At 38.2% G+C, this 26,266-nt stretch overlaps 1 protein-coding gene across 1 annotated transcript in view; it reads right to left on the reverse strand.

Moving 5' to 3' along the window:
* ACSS3 (acyl-CoA synthetase short chain family member 3) overlaps positions 1–25,934 on the reverse strand; it is a 144,315-nt gene extending 118,381 nt beyond the window's left edge. The window contains exon 1 of the mRNA XM_081127258.1: positions 25,414–25,934. Coding sequence (XP_080983384.1) covers positions 25,414–25,721 — 308 coding nt within the window. The 5' untranslated portion in view covers positions 25,722–25,934. The remainder of the gene's footprint in view (positions 1–25,413) is intronic.
* Positions 25,935–26,266: the final 332 nt, after the last annotated feature.

The following is a 26,266-nucleotide window of genomic DNA, read 5'->3' on the forward strand; positions in this document are numbered from 1 at the left end:
TAGAATGCTTAACCCTTAGAAACCTCAATTTCTAGTGAAAACTAAGAACCAATTGTGAACTGTCTTTTACATTAACGTTCTGTGGATTGGCAGACATACATATTTTTTTTATCATTTCTAAAAACACACGCTTTTTCATAGACTATATCTTAGCATGGCACAAAACATGTTTACTAATAGACCCAAATAGCTTTAGTTTCTCTGTAAAATAAAGCAAAAAGTGGATAAATCCATGTTCTGTAATTAATGTTTCAATATTTTATCTTATTTGAAAATAATCTAAATATGCAATGATTTCTATAATTTAACTTTATTCTACATTGTTTCAAAGTGCCTTTAACAATATTGTCATTATTTTAAATTATCTTGGGATGATGTTTCTTGTAGAGAAATATTGGTCATGTTGTTTTTTATTACATTTGTAGGCTAGATTCCTACAATCAAATAACACCCACATGCACACACAAAATAATCAAATTGCTTTCTGAAAATACTGAATCAATTTATGTTACGATCAGCATTATCTGAAAACCCATTTCATCACACTCCTCTAAACACAAATTATTCTCAATCTTCTACAATTTGAGAAGTTAAAAATAGTTTTGAGTTTCTTTGATTACTGGTATTAAGTACAATGTCTTTTCAATGTTTTAAAGCTCTTTATAAGGACTTTGAACTTAAATCTGACATTATAACAAGTTATTTTCTAAAATTTTTCACTAAATTTAATTCATGGTGTTTAAGACAAAAATTTTTAAATTTTTATGTAGTCAAATAAACTCATTTTCCTTTGCAAGTTTTTCCTCTAAGATAATTAATTCTACTCTCTTCTTGTTTTTTTTTATTGATTTCTTAAATGTGCCAGTAATTTATTCATTTATGTACATAATATATATGCAATATGCCTTATATATATTACACATATATGATATATGTGTAATGTGGCAGTGCAATTATATTTTTTTATTTATCAGTAGTCAATTTTTTAAGCATCATTTTTTGACTCATCCTTACTGTCTTCATTCATTTGTGATGCTTCATTCTTTCCATATGTATTAGCATTATATATTTATAGATAGATGATAGACAGATGACAGATAGATGATGATAGGATAGATAGATAGATGATAGATAGATGATAGATAGATGATAGATAGATAGATGATAGATAGATGATAGATAGATAGATAGATAGATAGATAGATAGATAGATAGATAGATAGATAGATATAGGGATAGTCTTTGTCCAGGGCTATATAGTTTCTAGATATAACTACTGGAATGTTCTGTAGAGTCTTGTGAATAACTCTTCAAATTCACATCCCGTTCCATTGAGGAAAGAAACAAAACAATTTCATTTCTTTACCCCACCCCAATCTTGCTCTACATTCCTTCTGCAGAAAATTTTAAGTAATCTGAAATGTACCCTATAGCCCACTTGTAAAACAGGGGGGGGGGAGACCATAAAACTGAAATTAAATTAATAACAATAATGGAACCACTAGAAATGGTGCTACCACTGGCCAGAACAGTGGCAAATTTTTGGAACATAAAAAGCAGACAAGAGCAAAAGGACTAAGTCCAGAAATCAGGAGAAACATGGTAGACCCGAGTGTACTAATACAGAAAGATTTTTGTAACATGTTATATACACTGTTAAGTCAACATAAAAGAAAGAAAACAGAAGAATTTATACAACCATACCACAGAATATATTCATGAGAAACCTAAAAACCCTAGCTAAGCACGTAATAAGAAGACTCACCATAAAAACAAAACAAAATGCTCACTCAATAAAACTCTGAAACACATCCAAGATCAGAGGCAGGTAGAAATAAAGAATGGGCCATGGATGTTTGGATGTATATTTAAGACATAAGCAACCCTCCCACACACAACACATATCCATACACAAATATACATCAGACAAATCGTTAACAGCCTAGAGTCTAACTTTGTGAAATAGGGGAAGCTTCTGCATGGACGATCCTTTAGTTTTAAGACCTGTGGAACAGGAACAGCTCTACATAACTTCCAGGGGACCTAAAAACCTTACATACCATTGCCATCTGGAAATACTCTTTTCCCTTAAACAATCCCTAGAAATTGGGTCATAGGAGAAAGGACTCTGGTAATCAAAATCTGAATTAATTAACAAGTGAACAGGGATCCTTACTTGAATTCTGAAATCTACTCTACTCAGCTACCTGCATCTCACACCCAGGTGAGAGTATGTGTACAGACAGACAGATAGGAAGGTAGGTAGGTAGGAAGGTAGGTAGATGATAGATATAGATGATATAGATTAGATATAGATATAGATGATATAAATAGATGTAGATATAGATATAGACATATATAGATGTGAAATAGAGGACAACATAAAGCTGTTGGAAGGGCATATTTTCAATATAAATAATGAGGTGAAAGATATATTGACAACTTCAATATTTAAAGTGTACCTAAAAAATCAACCTTAAATTTTAAAACCCAATAGGCAAAGAATCTCAGCATACTATCCATAAAGGAAAAAGACAATAATGGCCAATAAACAAAAATTTAAAAATGTCATGCTCAGCCTTACCAACAATCAGGAAAATGAACATTAAAACAATAATGAGATGCCAATTTTCCACCGTTGGATTGATATAAAGGTATAATAAAGAGTGTTGGTGAGAGTAAAAAGAAACCGGTATTCTCATATAATGCTGATGACCAAATAAATTAGTTCAACAATTTAGGGGGAGATCTATATCTCCAAGATGTACTTTTCAAAGCAAGCTGTTTGTGTGTTCATCTCTGCATTGTGTAAAAGAGCAAGAAGGAGTCTAGTAAAATGGACAAAAGAATGTTAATAGTGGTAAATTCTGGGTAAGAAAAAAATTGAGGGACAGTATAGAGAAGGAATAGTCTATATTTTTATCTAAATACTTTTGTGTTATTTAATTTTATGAACATGTATTTATGTATCGAATGCGTGATTTAAACATATTTCAATAAAAATATAAATTAAAGCAATCAAGATTGCTGGGTTTTGGGTCTCAATGAATCATCAACTTTATAATCAGTGTAACTATCATTAACGAAAAAATTTTAATTAAATAAAAAATCTCATTTCAATTTTCATCTCGTAAAAAGGAACATTTCTTATGACAACATGTAAACTCAGGTTTAAGAAACTAAAAACTGGGCCATAAAATTTTTGCTGCCCCTTTTTATTTATTTTTCTCATCAAAATCAACCTCAAACAGCTGAAGTCATAATAAACGGCTATGAAGAACTTTCCAATCACATAGATCTGCTGTAAATGTGTCATCGTTCCTGCTGTCCACTATGATTTCGGTTGCCCTGATTCCAGGCGCTTACAAGACTGCCCTTTCATACCCACTTAAAAGGAGGCACGGGCGTAAAGCTTGCTGTGGCCCGTGACATGGCCACAGAAGTAATGAAGGAAGTCTTCAAGACCCAATGCGTGTTCCTTCTCTCGGCCACAAGAATGAGTGACATTCCAAGTGGTAACTATCAGCCTGTATCCTTGTGTGATGACGGATGACATGGTGCAAATCTCCCAGGTAACCCAAGATAAACTCATATGGGTGACCCCATACCTGGGCTTTTTGATCCAGGGAGATTTAAGGGTGGTTTGTTCCTGCTGCCTAATCTAGTCTATCCTGACTGATACAAAAAGTCTAAGATCCATCAGTTTTAGCAAACTGAAACAAACTTGAGAATTGTCATATTTCATAAATTGAGAAGCAGCAGGATGCACCCCAGGGCAATTATATAATCACTACAGTAATGTTAGATGTCCTTGAAAAGGAGTCAGGATGTGCCCTTATCAGTGTCTGAGCTCACAAAGGCATTGCTGAGGTCTTCTGAAGGAGCTCTGTAAAGAAGAAAGTTCGTGAAGCTCCTTATGCGTTTCTTCTTGTACATAAAGTTCTATCTCCCCTTGCCTTTCCACCTCTAACCCCTGCCGGCGTCTATCTAACATAAACACGTAGACTCAGCTCTTAGGAGGGAAGGGAATCTTGTTGGAATTTTATTTCCTTCTCTTCTTCACCTTTGCCTTCCCTGAATCAAACTTCCTAACACCTAATACCACACTTCGGTCCACTCTGTGTCTCACGTTGGCCTTGTTCATCCAATAAGTAAGTTACTCCGCAGTGGGTATCTGGCCACGCACTGGGCTAGGCTAATGAATGCGGTAGATGTCTGAGGGATTGTTCTCTGGAGCCTGACCAGTTCCACAGTCTTGACCTCTGGGTGCCAGAAGCTAGTGGCAAATGTTCACGTGATTCTTCTCTTCCCATCAATTCCCATCACCACTAACTTTCCCTTTGTTGAGGCTAAAACTGTGTTATCTAAGCATGGATTTATTAAATAAAATTTTAAACATCAAAAAAGGAAATAAAACCTGACACTCAAAAAATATCACTTCTTTTACAGGGAAGAATTGATAGCATTTACTCAATGAATTTGATTACCCAGCCATGGAAAGTTGAATCAATAAAATCTAAAATGTTCCTCTCAATTCCACCACTTCCACCTATTCTAAGAATTAAATGTAATGTACTTTAAATAGTGTGACCCATGTAATTCTTTCACAAACGGTCATATTTCAACTTGCATGAAATGACTGTTGAAAGCTTCCTCCAGCGCAACCACTTTCAGTAGTCACAATATTGCAACCCTTTCAATATTTTCAGCTACTGACTTCTGTAGTCTGCATATATTTATCATTAAATAACTGGAAATTTTAACTCATAATTAACCTTCTTTCTTTGGATCATATTTCAATTTCCTTCACTGAGGACCTACTATTTGGGTCTTCATTTCATTACAATTTCATAAAAAACACACAAAAACAAATGTAAAGTCCTTTTTCCAAAATTTAATAAATCAAGGAGAAAGATGAAGAGTACACTGGTTATCTGTGTACTAAAACACTAAATCTATATACTAGTGATAAATATATGACCTTTATAAGAAATAATTCATTATTCTATAAGCAGACTTCAGCAGATTACAGCCTCCGATCTATTGATAAATTTACTATCAATAATGATTTTCTCTTTAAAAGTTTATCTGTTCAACACATTTAACAATAGTTCATTGTTGATTAGACTTGAGACTGTGAAGGAATGGAGAAAAATATAACTGGGAACATGCTCTTCACTCTCAAAAAACAGACTGACTTGTAATAACTATAATAAGAAAGAAAATGTAGCAAATTTCCTGGTAGAGGTATAAACTAAGTATAATGAAAACACAAAGCAAAAAGAGATTAGTTCCAATTAAGGGAATATGGTAAGGAGCCAGTAGATGTTGAAAGGGATGTAGTAGAGTGTAAAGGCCTGGGCTTTAAGGTCAAAGGACCAGAGTTCAAATCTCAGGCATGTCATTTACTAGCTGTAGGACTCCAGGCAAATTAACAAGTCTAGGGTTTTCTCCCTCATCTTTAAAACCAGAAAAATAAAATAAAAACAACAATGCAGCACTTTGCACCAAGGCAATACTATGAACATTTAACACAAATTGATTCATTTAATTCTCAACAAATCTGTGTCTGCTAATAGCATCTTCATTTTACAGATGAAGAAATTGAAGTACAGAGAGGTTAGTGGCCTACCTGAGGTGCACACTGGTGTGTGACAAGCTGGGGTTAGATGTTAGGCAGTCAGGCTCCAAGTCTGAACCACTATTCTGTGTTGAGTTAATGTAAGAGTACTTCACACCTACCGTGAGTACAATTGTATACACATTTCATTGTGTTTAAATTTGTGCTCATGATGGCTATAACCTATATAATAACCCTATCAGGCAGTTACTATTATTAGACACATTTACAAATGAGGAAACTGGCTCAGATAAGTTATAAAGGCACAGTTGTGATAAGTTATAAAGGCACAGTTGTGATAAGTTATAAAGGCACAGTTGTGTGGCAATGGGTAGAATGGGCAGGAGCACAATACAAAGAGACGGTGACTGTTTTAGAGATTTTTTTGCAATAATAAAGTGTTGTGATAAAGATGAAAAGGATGGATGGATCTGAAAAATAGGAAAACTGAAAAAGTAAAATTATAAAGAAAAGCAGGAAGAAAAATTTTAAAGTATATATTAAGAAACCAGGGCTCTAAGAGGAGCCAACTAACTACAGCCATGTGATGAATCTGGCCCACCGCCTGTACGTGTAAATAAAGTTTTATGAAAACACAGGCACACACAATTGTTTATATATTCTCTGTGGCTGCTTTTGCTCAACAACAGCAGAATTAAGAGGTTGCAATGGAACCTATCTGGCCCACAAAGCCAAAATATTTATTATTTGGCCTCTTAAAAACTTTGCCAAACTTTGCTCGAGAGGCCTATTGAACAGAAATTTCTGTGATCAAGGAAATATTCTATATCTCCACGCTCAATAGGGTAGCCACTAGCCACAGGTAGATGACTAAATTTAAATTTATTGAAAGTAAACACAATTTAAAATTTACATCCTCAATCACAATAGCCACCTTTCAAGTGTTCCATAGCCACATTTGACTAATGTGACTGCAGAACTGAATTTTAAATTTTAATTCTCACTAAATTAAACTTAAATAAATAGCCACATTGGCTGCCAGCTACCATAATGGACAGTGAGTACAGTTTAAGGAATTTCAATAAGACAGAGGTGGTCTGCAGAATCAAATACTAAAGAGAGATCAATTAAGGTAAGGAATCAAATCAATCTGTTGAATTAAGCAACAAATAGGTATCAGTGATCTTTGGGAGCTCAATCTGGATAGAGTGATGAGGACTGGAGCCACGCTGCAGAGGATGCAGGAGTACAGGGGAGAGGAGGACCTGGAATATAGACAACATGGGCAAGAAGTGAGGACAGAAAGGGAGGGAGGAGCCTGGCCATTGTGGCTCAACTGGTTGAGCGTCACCCCCAGCACCAAAAGGTCTCCGGTTCAGTTTCACCTAGGTTGTGGGGATCTCTCTCACATCAATGTTGTTCTCTCTCCTTCTCCCTTCCTTTCTCTATCTCTCCCTCCCCTTTCCTCTCTCTCTCTAAAATCAACAAAAAAGTATTTTTTTAAAAAAGAAGACAGAGAAGGAGGATGCTCTGATTTCTCTTTAGCTTGTGCAAATCTACCAACTATTTATTAAAAGAGAAGGGTGAAAAGTGAAGGTAGTTACAGGGAGAGGGATGGCAAATTAATGAGAATAGTGTTCTCTTTTCCAATGGCAATGACAAGTGAGACAAGTACAAAAATAGGGCGAAGTTCAGGCTCCGCTCTGGAAGTCCAGGTCCATTAGCGCTGCTGAAATAAGAGCTGCACGTTTGGCCTGGGAGCACAGCTGAGCTAAGGCAAGAAAGACCAGCGCAAGCCTTGTCTTAAGAGCCTTGAGTGCCTTGTGAAGGGGAAGCCATCAAAGGGCTGGGAGCAGGGGAACGCCCTGCTCAGAAATGGATTTCCAGTCGGACTTGAGAGCCACCAGAGAGGCCAGCGAGGAAATGGAGTCAGTTAGGATCCACTGACAAGCTAGGAAGTCACGGTAAGTAGTGAAATGGGGGGAGGGGGCAGTAGTGTAGAAACAAATCAACAGGAGCTGGAAGTGGAGGAAGGAAGCTATCAAAGAAAATGGAGATTTTTTTCATCTCTGAGTGTCAAGTATATGTTCTCTTTAAGGAAAATTTTGAATGAGAAAGAGGGAAAAAAAGCACCACAGTTTTGAAGTAAGAGAGGAAACTGACATTTTTTGATCATCAATAATGTGCCAGGTTCTGAGTTTGGTAATTTATATACATCAAATCATTTCATTTATACCCTATCCTTTCAGGAACTCAATGTTATTCCCATTTTACATATCAGAAATGAAGCTCAGAGAGGTCAAGTAACTTTCCAAAATCATAAAACTAACACATGGCTGACCAAAACCTAGTGCTTTCCAACTCCAAGGGAAATGTAATGAATCTCTAAGTTTGCATGTCTGTGGGCTTATTTTAGTAATTATTCTGCCTTCGTTAGACACCATCTCCTGTGGCCAGAGACCACGAGCTGGCTCATTAGCAGCACACAGCGAACGCCCAATAATTATTTTTAAATAAAAGTCTGCAAGTGTGAATGAATGTGAGCTGAAGCAGTGCTCTTCTGACACATTAACACAGATAAGAGAAAGAGTCTCATGAGGTAAACGCTCAGCAAAAACAATGAGTAGCTCAAAAGACTACTATTGCCCACAAACAGAGAAGGCTTTAAGCATTTTTAAGAGGGCATCATATTGCTTTATTCACACAGTGACATCCCATCAAAATTAGATACTTGGCCTCGAGCGGTATCAACTGACTGTTCCAGGAAACCCTCCAAATTGGGTAATTGCTTACTTGGGGCAGTATAATAACCTTATGGTAATTTAACCACTGGGGATATTGTTTTTGAAAAAGTACTTGGAAAGCACATCTCTCTATAGGACAATTATTTTAACAGAGAAACCTAACACAAAAGGAGAGACTTCTTTGGCCCTATTGATCCTGCATCCATGAGTGCCTACGCTCAGGACAAGGCCCCATCCCACCAGCTCTGGCCACAGGCTGCCCATCTCAACATGAAAGGACAGCCCAGACATCTGCACCCGGGCCAGATCATCTCGGATGAAAGCTGAGTGAACTGCCAATGGTGAGACTTGCAGCCAACAGGAAAAAGAATGGAAAGAAAGGCTTTCAGGAAATCAATACCTGTTATCTGAACTGGATTCACTGCCAATGAAGAGAAAAGGCATAAATGAATCATCTTAAAGATCCTCCCGCTGTGAGTCACGCTTGACAGTTAAATTCAAAGCAGAAGGTGAGGACACCGTTTTATCTTGTTTGTTTTATTTTTATTCTAGGGAAAATGCAAGAAACAGAGAACTGAAACAAAAGGAAACAGGACTTGGTTTCATATAAGAAAAAGATAAAACTGCAATTCATTGAATTAATATTAACAGTCAATGTGAAAGATAAGATCAAAACATTTAAATTTCAAAGCATAAATTTATTAAAATTTAAACAGAATCCTAAATAAATATAAACTCAAGAGTATGTTTTAAAGGAAAATAAACTTCATGAGCCCTTTTCAAGGGAGCATGTAAGGCTCTTAGGAGCAGTGGTCCTCAATCAACCATCTCAGAACTAAGTCACACTGAGCTCATAAGGAAACAAACTCCAAATCAGGGCAGATTCTTAGAAAACCGGACCTATAGACCAGGATGCCCCCAAAGGCCCAAGAAAGTAACCTCATAAACCTCAAAACTATCCAGAGAATCAGGGCAGGGCAGAAGAGGAGGCACAGTCTCCATCGTCAACTGGTGTGTGTTGGAGGGAAGAGAAGACGCCTGTCAGCATTTAATCCTGTTGACAATAATAATGAAGTGATGGAGAAAGAACAAAAATGAAAGAGGGAGAGGGGGAGAGAAGAGAAAGCAGCCCCAGTCCCATGAAGGGGAGGAGGGAGCCAATGTTTTGACATGGTGTTATCTCACTCTGGTTAAGGAGAAACAGGAAAAAGAGAGGGGAGAAATGTGTAAAGTTGAAACTGATGTGCTCTAAACCGTAGGGCTTAGGACTGCATATTTTTCTATTTTCACATTACACCTTCATCTTAGCTATCCATTTCCTTCTCTTTAACGCTGTAACTCATGCAGAATGATACTGCTATGTTCTGATGAAACTCTCCTCTACAGCTGAGGCTCCAGAAGGCAGTCACCACATTCATTAACTCATTCTGCACTACCCTTAGCTCACGTCCACAGAGAGATGTTTCATACAAGCTCTTATTAAAAAGGAGGAACACAATCAATCATTTAGAATATCTAAGAAGAGCTTTTCCTTCCCATTGAGCCCTTTAAATTCTTTGGAGGTTATTTCTATAAAGAGTACCTAATAAGAGAAAATACAAAGGGAACATCAATTTTGTTTTATTGCTTAAAATAAAAAGGTCTGAAGCAAATATGACACAATGATTTTACAGAGCCTAGTGTAGTGTAGAATGTCCACTAAAGTATTACCTTTATTTACTCTGTAAATATTTCATAAGGAAAAAGGCTGTGGGAACTTATTTATGATATTTATTAATCTTTTTGGATTAAAAAAATTGATAATATACATCAGAAAGTATGTAAATTCTCTTTGATCCAGAAATCTAAGAATTTATCAGTAGGAAGGAAGGAAAGAAAGAAACAGAGTGAGAGGAGGAGATGGACACACACACACACAGATAGCTTTGGAATTCTGTGTCCAAAGATGCAAGTATTTGCCAGTTCATGTTAGCAAACAAAGAGAAATCATTTAAATATCAACATAAGGGGATTGTGAAATAATTTTAAATTTACCAAACAATATGTTAAATTATTCTGCATACATTAAAAATCATGAACTACCACTGGCCAGTTTGGCTCAGTGGTTAGAGTGTCAGCACATGGGTTTGATTCCCTGTCAAGGGCACATACCTGGGTTGCAGGTTCAATCCCCCGCCCTGGCTGGGTGCGTGCGGGATGCAACCAATGTGTCTCTCACATTGATCTCTCTCTTTCTCTCTCTCTTCCACCTCCCTCCCTTCCACTCTTTCTAAAAAATCAATGGAAATAATATCTTTGAGTGAGGATTAACAAAAAAAGTTTTTAAATCATGAAATAGAATAGAGGAATGGAAAAATCACAACTTACTACAAATAAGAAAAACAAGATATCAAATAGTATGGACAATATTATTCCATTTTTCTGTAAGAACAAAAATAGAGACCTAGAGAGTCAAACATACTGACAAAACAGGCATAGATAATAGATTTTCAAAAGGCAAACATATACACATGCAAAAATATGAGGGTATTTTTAAAAATGGTAAATCTGAACAAGGTTTGTAGTTTAGTAAATTGTACTGTCAATGTGAAGTTTGGTTTTGATAAAGTACTGTAGTTAGGTAGGATGTTACCCTTGGGGGAAACTGAGCAATGGGTAGAAAGGGCATCTCTCTACTATTTTTGCAACTTTTTATGAGTCTGAAATTATTCTAAAATAACAATTTAAAAAGAAATGAAAGAATGAAGGGAAATGTACCAAGATATATACTGAGAATGTTTTTAGATATTAAACTACAGCTTATTTTTCCACCTATTTTGGCTTTCCTATGTTTAACTAAAATTTTGCTTCTTTGTGAAACAAAAACATGAACCTAAATTTCAATCTGAATTATTTTTGAATAAAGAAATGTCAATGAAAAGTAATTCAAACCTAAGTCTCAAACCTAAGTCTTGTGATTATAAAACCTTCGCTCTATTAATTAAACCACACTATGTCTCTCATCTAACTTCCCACCTTCACCTCTCACCAAAACGGCCACACACACAGATACAAATATAACAGAGACATACCTACAAAGATAAATCTAGCATAACTAATAAGATACCATTGAACATAATTTAATATGTTAAGCAAAGTAGACAAAATTTTTATTATGCCTTTTTCCTAGCTTTTTCTCCAAAATAATCTGAGAACAATGTCACAAACTACAATTTTGCTCTCTTTGCCAATCCCTCTATTAGCTACACATCACATTCATAAATAAACCATTTTCCATTAACACTCAGTAATTTGAAAATTGAATACGGTGCAGCCTGCTCAATTATCCAAAGGCCCATTATCTAGCTAATGTTAACCAAGCCCATCAGCTCCTCTTATTCTTTTTTGTTTGTTACTTGTCTTTTCCTCACTTTCTTGTGTGTTAACACATCTAAGAGAAAATGAGAGGCTGCACAAAGGGACAAAATTAAATTTGTTGAGTCTTTTATCTATTAAAGTATTCATTAGTTAGAGAATGGCCACTGCTCACCAAAATGAGAAGCTGTGTGCTCTCGTCACTCACATCTTAACAAAGGTAATTCTGAGCAGAGTTGACTGTAAAATAAAACAAATTTTATTAGCCATATATTCAGAAAATAATAAGCAAATGGTCCATACCACTCATGATTACTCTTCTATTAAATAGGAAAATGAAAGCTATCTTATTACAAGCAAAAACACTTTTTTTTCCTTTAATGTATGACATTGTTCTTCAAAGTTATACACTCTCTGGACTCTCAATCTAGCACCTGGATTAGTGCCTCCTGGATTAGTGCCCAGCTCACAGAAGACATTCAATAAACATTTGCTGAATGAACAAGAGAAAGAAGGAAAGAATGAATGAGGGAACAAATGAGTTAATGGATGAATAAATTCTAGAACCAGAAAACTTCATTTTTATAAATATAACAGGTCAAACACATATACATGTATTATATATATATGTATTATGCAAGCGGCTTGATTTTAAATCTGTAACACTGGTATTATGAGGATAAAACAAGATTAATGAGAGAAGAAATATGACACAATGAGAAGATGATACACTCTAAAGTCTTACAGATCTAGTTTTCATGCCAGATCTGCCACCTGCATGCCAAGTGAACACGAGCAAGTAACTTAACCTTCCCTAAAGTCTTCTTTAAGCAAGGATGTTCTTGAGAAGTTAAAAAACTGTGGTAAGTTATTACTGTAGTTATTACCATAATAATATATTTTGTATCCTGTAACACTGTAACACACACAAACACATACATGTGCACACACACAAATACGCACATATAAGACCATCCTTTAAGACTTAAGAGATTTAATGTAAGAGTATTTAGTAAGAAAAAGAAAATCTTCTTGATTGAAGGTATTTTCACTAATTATAAACTTTTAAATGTATATTAAATATTAAGTAATACATTAATATAAAAATTCATATTAAAATAAACCCTTTTATAAATTAATTTAATTAAGATAAAAGAAAATTTCAGCAAATTAGATTAAGCCTATAATTACAAATCATATTTCAAGCAGCTCTTGAACTATTTAAGTAAATAATGAGATGTTTATAGTAGACATATGTACAAGATCTTGAGCAGTCAGGAGCCAAAATTTTAAGCAGATTAATAAAATAAATTTTATATTTTCTTTTAATTTCAAGCTTTTGTCAGATTAAAGTCAGCTTTTACTCCAAATAACATAGGTATTAAGGTTGTTGTTATTTGTGGCAATACCATAAATGTTTCCTAAAGGAAATAATATTTTTGTTATCTGATTACTAACACTTTTTTCTTTTTTTAAAAATTGAGGTATAATTTTATAACATTATATTAGCTTCACGTGTAAAAGATAATGATTTAATATTTGCATAATTGCTAAATAGTCACCACAATAAGTCTAGTTACCATCCATCACCATACCTAGTTACATGTTTTCTTGTGATGAGGACTTTTAAGATTTAGTTTATCAGCAACTTTCAAATATGCAATACAGTATTATTAACTACAGTCATCATGTTCTATAGTACATTCCCATGACTTATTTGTTTTATAATTAGAAGTTTGAACCTTTCGACCCCCTTCATCCAATTCACCCACCCCAGATCCCTCTTCCCTTCTATCAATCACCAATCAGTTCCCTGTATCTATAAACTTATTTTTTGTTTTGTTTTGCTTTTTTCTGATTTGTTTTAGTTTTTAGATTCCACATATAAGTGAAATCATATGGTATTTGTCTTTCTTTGATTACTTTTAACCAATGATTTTTATTTGGCTAATAAAACTTGATTTGTTTGCTTAACATATTTACTACAAAATGACAATCTAGTAACATAACATTGATCCAACTTTTAAATTGAAATTCTTAGAGTCTGATATGTGCCAAAGAGACAACTTCTCCAGTCTATACTCACATGGGCACTTGGTCTGTACCACAGAAGTAAAGTATCTCTCTCCTTGCAGTATGCATCTCTTTGGCTTAGTGACTAGAAACCCATGTTGATGTAAAATATTCTCTACTACAACTTAATGATAAATGAGCTAAAGAGGAGCAAAGGGATCCAACTGCCTTGTAATGAAATTTAGACCCATGAAGACAAGAGAATTTCCAACCTTAACAAAGATTCATGGATCATTTTGGGTTCTGGTGGGATGGATAATTCAAGTAATATCTAGCTGCAATTTATGTACAAATCCAGATTAAGGAGATGGATTAAGAAGGTTAATCTGCATGTGCTGAAATTTAAAATCAGTTCAATTTTACATACACAGTTATGTGCATTCCACTATCAAGATAACAGAGGTGACTGAGACCTGATCCCTGCCATTCCATTACCTTGTGGTGATTTATTAAATTACTGGTAAGAACAAAGCATTGTGGAGTGTGAGTGTTTATAGTGGATGTACAGTGACAAAATGGAGATGAGTATTGCGCATTCGTTGCCAAACCAGCTTAAAGGGAAATAAGATTAGCCTGGCCAAGTGTGGCTCAGCAGTTGCGCGTCAACCTAGGATACAGGAGATCTCGGTTTCATTCCCGGTCAGGGCACATGCCCAGGTTTCGAGTTCGATCCCCAGCAGGGGGCGTGCAGGAGGCAGCCCATCAATGACTCTCTCATCATTGATGTTTCTCTCTCTCCCTCTCCCTTCCTCTCTCTGAAACTAATAAAGATATATTTTTTAAAAGGGGGGGAATAAGATTCAAGATGATGTTCTCTGTAGGAAAGACTCATTTGTCAAGAAGACATGTGCAAGTTGACTCTGGGAAAACCATGAGGACATATTCCTCTAAAGGAGAGGAGAATGGAAGACACATAGAATCATAGAAAATGAAGAGTAAGGAGGTTACATCTCTGATTTAAAATTTTTAGAATTCTTACATGTGTCTCATTCTTCTGTGCCCTGTAGGTCCGGACATCTAAACGGTCATAGGACAACTGGACAGAAGTTAAAAGTGTAGTTACAACTCAGTACAGAAATTAAGCTATACAATGTGACCCAAGTGGGTTGAAAAATTAAATCCACCACTATTTGACGAGTCAATCTCCCTCTGCTTTAGTTTACACGGTTATAAAAATGCATTTTAACTATACCCACCTCATCAGGTGTTAGAAGAACTGAAAGAAACATGTATATATAGTCTTAGCATAGGGCCTAACCCAAGGCAACTGCTCAGTAATTAGTAACTTCCGTTGTCAATGCCGTGGTTGTTACTGTTTTTGTCATTATCACTATTGAGAGACCAGGCATCAGCTTTAAAGAAAGGAATAATTTAGGCATAAGCTTGAGAATCATCACATACCAATTCCTCCTCAATCTAGTACAGATTCTGCAAATATCCCGAGTTTCATTGTGGCTGACCTCCTAAGCACTCAAAGGAAGCACTGAACATTTTCAGATTACTGGTTCCCCCCAATTTGGCAGCATCTATGGAATAATACAGGAAAGTGAGAGAGCCCACAACTCACTGTCCTTATACTGGATCTCAAAAAATGAGACGTTCATATTCGAACTAAGAAAGCTGGATGCAATAAGATTCCTAAGAAACTCATCTCTGCACTGAACATATGCAGCTCTGTCCACCTGCACTAAGATCAAGATGAAAAGCAGTGAAAGAAAAACATGAAAGAATACTATACACGAATGCATAAAAAAGTAAATAAAATCAACAACTTCCATAATTACAAACATGCAACAGTCCTAGTATTTTCTTTCGTTAAGAGGTTGGAGGAAAGGGAATTTTTCAAATATTCCTAATTAGATGAATTAATTAGGTTATTTATCACCATGTTCTCATAACAATAATACTAAAACATACTGCAAGCAATGAATAATGTGGCCATTAGAGATTTTCCTTAAGCCAGAAAACCAACAGAACATTTTCACAAGAGAAGATTAACATTCCTTTCTACTGTCCAGGAAACTTTTCTAAAGTAGGTAACAATTAATATAAAGCCTTCCTCCCCTCCCCTTTGGGACTATTGTACACATTTTAAACATTTTATGTATAAAATATAGTTTATTTTTTTCATAAAAAACATCAATCTATTATTCTATATCTAATTAAGGATATTTTCCAAATGTTACTGAGATGTAGATATAGATTTTTAAAATTACTTTTAGTGGTTTCAATGAAGAGTAAGAAAAGAAAGAAAAACTAATATTAACTGAGACTATTATTATAAAACAAAATAATGTAGTATTTAGATAGAATATAGATGCTAAATTCAGACAGGGTTCAAATCCTAGATCTGCTACTCAATAGTTTTATAAGTTTAGGCAAGTTTTCCAAAGTCTCTACACCTTCATTTCTACCCCTATTCCATGAGAATAACTGACCCTACCCCACAGGGTTGTTATAAATATTAAATCAATTGAAGCACTTAGTACTGTACCTGGCTCATAGCATGGATACAAATAAAGCTTAGCTGTTTTAACTATATGCTAGACACTACTTACGTCCATTAGCACACTTAATCATTTCAAATATTCTATACAGTTATTATTTTCTTCTCAGTCAATAAGGGCAGGCAGGATTCACTACAAAACTCTTTGTAACTCAAAAACATAAATGTTTATTTCTCACTTACGCAACTTCACTGCGGGTTCAAACGGACTCCTCGAAGCATTGTTATCTGCGCATTTCTGCTCAGCGACCCGACTGCAGTCCTGTCCGGCCTGTGCTTCCACGTGGCTGTGGCAGCCCAGAGGGGACTGAGGGTTGGCACTGACACGCGTGCTCCTCTACCCGCATTAGCCAAAGCTAACCACATAACCACGCTGTGCGGGCAAATCCCATCCTCCCCAGGGCCCAGAAGTAGAGGAGAACAGATATTGCTAAACGATAATACCCACCACAGTCTGCATTGAATAGTTCCCCAATTTTATGATTATTTGAGTCAAAGTAGCATTCAGAGTGGAGCCAACATTTTAACCCAGAAATCAGTTTCTTTTCTTCACAAATAATGATCCTCAACTTTTTTCTTCTACTCACCAAAATAGGGTATCTGACAAACTTCCATTGGTAATAGTGGCAAACTTCATTCAGCCTGATTAAGGGGTGAGCTGCGGGGAAGGCAAAGTCAGGGCATTTGTGGTTTAGAAAAGCACTTAACTCTCAATTGAGAATCAATGAAGTTCTATAAAAATGAGAAAAAGTGTAGAGAAAGCAAAGTGAGCTTAGTGCAAAAGTAGACTTTTCTAAGCTCCAATGCTTTCACTGACAGTTATTTAACTAATAGTCAATAATACTGATTTTATGTCCCTTTGCCTCCTAAACTTGTTTTTTACCAATCTATCATACTAAGGTGTTTGTTTGTTTTTTACAACTATCTATATTGGCCACGTCCACAGTAGATACTTAGCATTCTTTCTTTTTATTAATCTTCCCAAATTTATTTTACTTAACTGATGTATCAATTTAGGAGAGACATTTTTAAAGATTATACTTGGGAAATGTTGTTATTCTAACTTCAAAACCGCCCGGTAGGTGTGGCTCAGTGGTTGAGCATTGACCTATGATCCAGGAGATCCAGGTTCAGGGCACAGGCCCGGGTTGCAGGCTCGATCCCCAGTAGGGGGCACAGAGGAGGCAGCCTGTCAATGACTCATCACTGATGTTTCTCTCTCTCTCTCCCCCTCTCCCTTCCTCTCTCTGAAATCAATAAAAATAAAAAATAAAAAACCATCAAAACCTAAGGAGAAGGTGTTCCTATTGTCCAGAGTTAGCTCTTAAGTCAAATACCTTTTAGTTGCTTTTCTTGCACTTAGAGCAATTCGTGTTTTAAATTAGTAAAATCCACTATTTACTTAAAAGTCGTAAATTAAACTCTATTTAACTTAGAATTTGAAAGAGTTTATTTCTTAGCTATTCTAAGACTGTTGTCCGGACTATTTGAAACTCAAAATTCTTAAACTTCAGTTTTCCTAGATATTATAAGAATAGCAACTCTCCATTCTATGCACTGTCTCTTACCTCATTTAGCCCCAGTGAAGGCAAATATAATGAAATCTTTTATAACAAGTCCTCTATCAACATAGTTTAGATCAAGAATTGAGTTTCACATTCAGATGTGCTTCCTAAAACTGTAATTTTAAGAAGTTATTACAACATTCATATATATTATCACAGAGATACCTTAGTTTCTCACACATGTCTCTTGCAAATGTAACACCACAATGGAAAGTAATGCTCTCCTTCATGAAGTTGCTGCTTGTTGCTTATGAAGGTGAAAACTGTCTTTTTAAGAAGGGGGGGGGGGGAGAGATACTTAAACCGCTGGATTTTTTTCTCAATAACAGTATATGGTATGAACAAAGGAAAAGTAAGTCACCTTCCAGGAGATGCTCAGAGCCTGGCTTTTCCCCCACACCTAGTAGCAGATTGGTAGCAGCTGCTTGAATTTCCTTTGTTCATTGATTGTGCCATTTGTCAGGCAATCCATCCTTGCTTATGTAATTGCAGCATTCCTGTAGTTTCATTCTGTTCTGTCCTGAAGGCTCAGTTGCACAACAGACTGAGAAAATGAGATACAGCGCAGCACCAAGCTGCCGACCTTCAGAAATAAAATAGGGCCTGTCTTTTCAATTGGTCTTTTTGATGAGCTTATTTTGAGGAACCGTATTTCCAACAGACCATTTCATATTTTTTATATTTATAAAAAAATTATCATTTAAATTTAAATATACCTGTACTCTACACAATATTATGAATAAATTCATTTCCTTTGGAGTTTGTCAAAAGGGGACAAATTTTTTATCCTTAGATAAAATTCTCACCTATAAAAGAATTAAATATAACTATATAAAACCTGAGATATATAAAGGAAATTTCACAAATCTTAATAAGGTTTTAAAAAAATATTGAATTTCCCAAACAGTTTAATGTGCCTAAATAATTGTTTGCCAAAGAACCAAATTCAGTAGCGGAATTAAATGACTTCCTGGTTATATAAAATTCACATTATATTTTCCTTATTTGTTTTCCTTTGAAACAATGTCAAACTCATAGAAAAGTTGCTGGTACAAGAGGAAGAATTTATCCCCCTCTGAACAGCTTACCCACATGATGTCTGACAACCCAGAATAATTGAACAAATATCCCTTCTCAACTGTCTCATCTCCCGTCAACCTCACAGTCAAATGTTTAGATATCTAGCTGAACAGTATATAACAGGAACACAGAGATCTGCTGAGTGGCTCTTTATTCCCTCTTTTAAACCTTTTCATCTTGCTTCTTTCTTGAACTTCCAGTATCTAAAGAAAAAAAATAGGCTACACAAAATTCAACATGCGAAAACAGGGAGTCCTGCTGATGAGGAATATGTTTCAAATAAGCAGAGTTCCCTTATCCCCGTTTCACGGATTTCTTCACTTCTGCCTTTAAACCATGGGTTTCTCCTAAAGGGGGCAGAGCGAGGAAAGTGTCCTTCGGGAGCCTGGGCACCTTCCCGTGAGTCTGCCTGTCTCCCCTTCCGCAGGTCAAGCAAATCCGTGGAAGGTGTCTTTCTCTCACCCATTCATTGTGAAGGGTGTTGCTCTGGCTTTGTTCTTCACCTCTCCACTGACATCACATTACTAAAAGTCACTGAGGATTTCTCAGTCAAAACTGATCTTTCAATCCTCAGTAGCCTCAAAGCACCTCTAGAGCCCTAGACCTCTATTGACTCCCTATTTTTATCTCTTCTCTCATACTCCATGACACTAAAATATGCTACTCTTGCCCGGCCGGGCGTGGCTCAGCGGTTGAGCGTCAACCTAGGACCCAGGTGATCGGGGTTCGATTCCTGGTCAGGGCACATGCCCGGGTTGGGGGCTCGATCAATGCCTCTCTCATCATTGATGTTTCCATCTCTCTCTCTCCCTCTCCTTTCCTCTCTCTGAAATCAATAAAGATATATTTTTTTAAAAAATTTAAAAAATATAAAAATAAAATAAAATATGCTACTCTTCCTTCCCCTACTTCTTTAAACAAGTCCCAACCATTCGCACAGTATTTTCCTTTTCTACTTGTCTTTGAAGTTTACTTCTTAGTATTTTTCCTTTCCCTTCTCTCTCTCTTTCTCCCTCCCTTATCTCCCTCCCTCCAGCTCTTTCTCTCCCCCCTTCCTACACTCAGCATTCGCCAGGCTTTAACTCTCATCTCTGCCATTTATAGTCAAATCTATAATTCTACATCAAGCCCTCTCACATTTTCAACCCAATGTCTTTAATTTCACAATCAATTCCTCCACTTGGACATTTGACTCATGTTCTTGCAGTCACCCTGCAACTTTTCTTTCCTGCGCCCCATGGCCAGGCAGTCACTGTGTCTCACTTATTTTGGGTACAGCAGCTGCCCAGTTCCAGCCAAGTGCTGCCATGGAAGAATGCTGACCCACTACTCACAGATATTCTGTTTTTTTTGTGTGTGTTTTTCAGGAGAAGCCCCAAAACTGAATTTTTAAAGGAAATTTAGATTTTATTTTTATTTTTTAAATATGATTTTATTGATTTTAGAGGAGGGTGGAGGGAGAGGGAGAGAGGGAAACATCAGTAAGAGACAACCATCCATCAACTGCCTGCTGCATGCCCCCTACTGGGGATTGAGCCCACAACCTTCGCATGTGCCCTGACTGGGAATCGAACCAGTGACCTCTGTGTGCATAGGACAATGTTCAACCAACTGAGCCACAGTGGCCAGGGCAGGAAATTTAGATTTTAGCTGGAACCTTCCAATGTTTAAATACTGACAACTCATTTTTATAAACAAACCAAAAACACCTAGCACCTGGGTCAAACAAAACCTACCTGAAGTCTTTCAATCAGATTGTGACTTGTAGCCTGAAAAGTAAATGCAAATGCCTTAGCTTGCGATTCCAAGCCTTCTTAAATACTCAGAAACCTAAGCATATACGTTCTTTTTTACAGGCAAAAGAAACCATTATTTGTACATTTGATCCTGGAAAATATATGGAGTTTGTATGATGCTGTCTTTTAAATGCCGTCTTTTAAAGGTTAAACCATTCTGCAACTACCTTCTGAGTTCCAGTACCAGTAATTCAAAATAACCACTACAAGCCAACTGTTCTGCTATACTATCCTCCAAGCACACTTGGTTCTTTCTCACCTCCCTGACTTTGTTATGTTTGTTCCCCACATAAAAAAAAAAAAAAAAATGTTTTCGTAAGTCCCACTTTATGATCCAGTTCAAATGCTACTATTTCTCTGAAAACTTCCAGAACCATATTAGCTTATTAGAACATCTCTCCCACCTGGCCGGGCGTGGCTCAGTGGTTGAGGGTCGACCTAGGATCCAGGTGATCGGGTTCGATTCCCAGTCAGGGCACATGCCCGGGTTACGGGCTCAATCAGTGACTCTCTCATCATTGATGTTTCTGTCTCTCTCTCTCCCTCTCCTTTCCTCTCTCTGAAGTCAATAAAGATATATTTAAAAACAAAAAAACAAAAAAAAACAACAAACCATCTCTCCCATGTGCAAAGACACTCATACTGAGTACTATGTATCAGGCACAGTCCTGGACATTTTATAAGCACCCCACTCCATAATCCTAAGAAACTGATACTACCATTATTCTCATTTTACAAATAAGAATATTGACGTTCGCCCAAGGTAAGTGGGTTGTAACCACACAGAAACTCCATTTCTTTAACATGACCCTTTCTCCTTTCTGACTCCCACTCCCTTCCTTAATCATTAAGACCTTAAGATATCAGATTCTGCTCAGTATCAAACTGTCTTAAGAAGAAAGCCTCAGGTCTGTTGACCACAAAACAGAGTTTCCCCCAAAAAACATCTTTTTTGTTTTTGTTTATTTATTATTGTTCAAATTATTACAGACGTCCCCTCTTCTCTTTATTTATTTATTATTGTTCAAAATATTACTGATGCCCCCTCTTCTCCCCATTGAACCCTTCCACCCTGCACCCACACTCCTCCCTAGTCCCTCACCACACCATTGTCTGTGTCTTTGGGTTATGCATATATGCATATAAATTCTTCGATTAATCTCTCCCCCACAACTATCCACCTTCTGAGATTCGTCAGTCTGATCCATGCTTCCACGTCACTGAATCTATTTTGTTCATCAGTTTATTAAGTTCTTTAGATTCCACATATAAGTGAGATCGTGTGATATTTGTCTTTCTCTGCTGGCTTATTTCGCTTAGCATAATATTCTCCAGGTCCATCCATACTGTTCCAAAGGGTACGAGATCCTTCTTCTTTACAGCTGGGTAGTATTCCATGGTGTAAATGTCCCACAGCTAAGATAGTATCTTGACTTCAATTGAGTTTCAGTCTCAGGCCCAGGAACGCAGAAAGACCTTATCCTAAAAGACTACAGCTCATGAAACCATACAGAACAATGCCATAGCTGACACCAACACCTGATACAATAATCAACTCCTCCCTATGCTGGTCCCAACCAATCAGTAAAGCCCATGACTCCAGCTCCTTTAGCTCCCATGATTAATGATTCTTCCCCTATAATAGCCCATCCCCTGGAAGCCATTGGGGAACCAGACCTTTGAGCATTAGTTTACCTGAGATGCCAAGCTTCTCACCATTTCCTCAACTAATACTTAACTTTCTTGGCTATAAACCCCTGCTTGTGTTTGATTGCACTTTAATGTACTCAGACAAATGAACCCATTTAGTCCGGTAACAGGGTTGAACTAACACCTGTCTTGTTCCAGTGCAAAAAAAGCAGGACACACATGTTTTAATTGCATGTTATATGACATGTGTTACATGGGAAGAAAAAACTGTTCAAGTCCTTAACATGACTCATAAGACCACTCATAGTATGGCTCTCTTCTTCCATATCTTGATAATTTCCCTGCCATTCCTTAAGCCTCAACCACATTAGCCTTCTTTCAGTTTCTACAATTTAATGAACTACTACATAACTCAAGACCATTGCAAATGCTGTTTTTATTGCCTGGAATGGTCCTCCCCTCTTCTCACATCAAATCCTTATTTATTGTGATCTTATTTGAAAGATTCCCTCAAGGCTCCTTTTTTTAGTAGTGTTTGACTGTTAGTAGCGTTAGAATAATGTTATTTGACTAAATAATATCATTCAGTCAAACAACAGTATTATCGAATTTCACTGATTTACAATGTACTGAGTTTTTGAAATTACAAGAACCCTTTGGCAATATTTTTCACTAAAAACATTTTATACACACAATTTTAGAAAATTTAGAGATTAAGAAGAAAAAACAAGTTAGAGAGAAAACCTCCAGGTCTTAAATGTCTATTTGATGGACATTTTGTCTTCCACATTCTCTGCACACCCTGGGCGCTCCTAACCCCAACTAACCCTCCAGCAACCTGTCCTTTCTCCTCCATGTATGTTTTGCCACTACCTTATGTTTGGCCCTCACTGTTTTTTTTTTTTTTTTGTAAATCCTCACCCAAGGATATTTTTTCCATTAATTTTTTTCAAGAGAGTGGAAGGGAGGGGGAGAGAGAGAAACATAGGTGTGAGAGAGACACATCAACTGGTTGCTTCCCACATGTGTCCTAGGGCCAGGACTGAACCTGTAACCCAGGTACATGCCCTTGGCCAGGAATCAAACCCAGGACCCTTTGGTGGGCAGGCCAGCACTCTAGCCACTGAGTCACACTGGCCAGGGCCTACAATGGTTTTTATTTGGAATATCTCAGTGACTTCTTAACTGAGTTCTTTGCACACAGTTTTATGGGAGGGATGGTCACATAAATCATTTCAGTACCAAACTTTATGACAGATATGTAGACAGAGACCTTTGAGAACATACTCTTAGGAGAGGAAATAATTTGTGTTTTAATCTAAGAAACACTAGTAGGGTTTCCTGTTCCTAAAATAATTGTGGTATGAGAGTGGAAAGATAGCTATTCTTCCTCTAACTTTTTTAGGGCCTATTTCATTCAAGACATGGTCTTAATTCTTTACTCAGTTAATCCTCATACTATTTCTACATTTATATATATGAAAATTGAAGCACAGAAAGATTAATTAACATGCTTGTGAACACAAGGCCAGTAACTGTGAAAGCTAGGACTCAAACCCAGTATTCTGGTTTCAGTTCTCAATCATCATGATTCCCAAAAAGCAGGGGTCACATATTACTCATGGGTGTATACCTAGTGCTTGGGTCACTGCCAAGCATGTAAAAGAAGGTGAGTCAAACACTACCAACAGAAAAAGAACTGGCAGAGGAAAGGCACTCAGATCTAAAAGGAAAACCATGTAAACATTCTCAAACAGGACAGGACAGGACATGGTGGCAACACAAATTAGGCTCTGGTTGACTTGCCCTTCTCCATTCCAGGTTCCCTTCCCTCAACAAGGCAGGCATGGTTCAGTGGTTGAGCGTTAACCTATGAACCAGGAGGTCATGATTCAGGTCAGGGCACAAACCTGGGTTGCAGGCTCAATTCCCAGTAGGGGGCCTGGGGGAGGCAGCTGATCAATGACTCTCTCATCATTAATATTTCTCTCCCTCTTTCTTTCTCTCTGAAATCAATAAAACCATATTAGAAAAACAAAAAACACACACACAAAAAACACAGATGCAAACCTGACTGTGTCATTTTCCCCATCTCACTGCTGGGAACTTGAAAATGGGAATGGGAAACCTTATTGCAGTGTTTCTCAAATTTTTACAGGAAACCTTTCTCCCTAATGGCTAGCAGATGTGAGCAACCACAGTCTTAAGGGCCAGGCACATAGCCTAAAAAGCAGCCACAACTCTGAGTTCTCAGAAACTGTGTCTCACCCCTAATATTCTAGCAAGTTTGGCATTTATTTTATATGTCTGCTTGCTGTAATATAAAAACAATGTTTATAACTACTTATAATTGCAACTCTAGGAGAAAAGCCTTTATTCCTACCATGATTTCTAGCACCACCTGGTCTTTATGTGCATTCTCTCTGGGCATCCCCACACTCCAGCTTCATATACAGAACAGGGCCACTGACCTAATCCAAACTACTTGCCATGACACATAAAACCCTTCAGGACCCAGCCTCTGACTGACAGCCCCCTCTCCCACATATCCAGCTAACACAATTATTCACAACCTCAGAAACAACCAAATTTCAACCTGTTTTCCAGCTCCTGGCCTTTAATAATTAGGTCCTCCAGGACTCTGAGAAGACATACCCATCCTCCCAAAACCTACCTACTCGAACTCTTTCCGCTAACCTCTTCTTCCCCAGGTCTACTCAGCAATACGTCCCTAGTTTCATAACCTGCTTACATTGGTTTGCGTGGCTTTCTCCCATACTAGGCTGTGCTGTCCCTGGAGACAGGCCCTTGGCTTAGTTGGCTGAACACCCCAGGGCCAAGCAGAGCCCTGCCGTAGAGGTGAATCTCTGCCTATAAGAAACTGGACTCACAAGAGACAACCGAATCCGCCGAGAAAGCAAGAGAGCGGTGAAATTTAAATTCAACACAAGCTGAAAGATCTGAACACACATCTCCACCTCGATTTGATTCCTGGGGGAACTCCAGGTTCCCCGTGCAGGGGAAGTCGAGGCCAGAGGCCGGGGCTGGCAAAGAAGTCACTCACCAGCTGGTGGACGGGTGTCTGTTCTCCAGCGTTTTGGTCCAGGGCTTGTACCAGCTGATCTGCTCGGCGGCTTTGCCCCAGAACCTCTCGGGGTCGGCCACCGAGGCCGCGAAGTGGGTCTTGTACTCGCCCCCGCCGCCCGAGGACAGCGCTCGGCAGCCCCGGCCCCCGAGAGCGCCCCGCGGCCCGGGGGCCACGTAAGCCCTGCGGGCCGGGCCGGCTCCTCGAGCTGGAGAGGACCCGGGCAGGGGCCCCCCGAGTCCTCCGGCGCCGGTCACTTTGCGGCATTGCAGCCAAGACGGCTTCATCGCTGCCAGCCGCCCAACCCCCGCCGCGTCTGCGACCTGGGGCCCCCGAGTGGCTTCTCCGGCGAAGACTGGGGCGCTGGAGACTTCCTGGGGCCCCGAGGGGAGCAAGCCGGAGGCGGGGGCCAATTGCGCGGTGAGCCCAGAGCCTAGGAGTTTGGAAGGGACTCTAGAGTCGCCGGGAAAAACCGACCTGGAGCGTCGAGGGAAGCAACAGGCTGCAGTTGGGGGGAAGGGAGCGGAGGGGAGGGGAGGGGAGGGGAGGGGAGGGGAGGGGAGGGGAGGGGAGGGGAGGGGAGGGGAGGGGAGGGGAGGGGAGGGGAGGGGAGGGGGGCGGAGGGGGGCGGAGGGGGGCGGAGCGGAGCGTCTCCGCGCCCTAGCGCTGGGTGACTGTGGCCCTGCAAGAAGTTCAGCCCCTCCGTGCATGGCCCACCCCGCGGATCCCAGGAAAAGCGCCCTCAAAGTGCAGAGCGCCCTCCTTTCTCTCACACACAAGAACCCCTAAGACGAGGCCCGGGCAGTTTCCAAGCAAGCAAGTTGTGCGCAGC

The sequence above is a fragment of the Miniopterus schreibersii genome (assembly GCF_964146895.1).
Source record: "Miniopterus schreibersii genome assembly, chromosome: 2".
Lineage (NCBI taxonomy): Eukaryota > Metazoa > Chordata > Mammalia > Chiroptera > Miniopteridae > Miniopterus > Miniopterus schreibersii.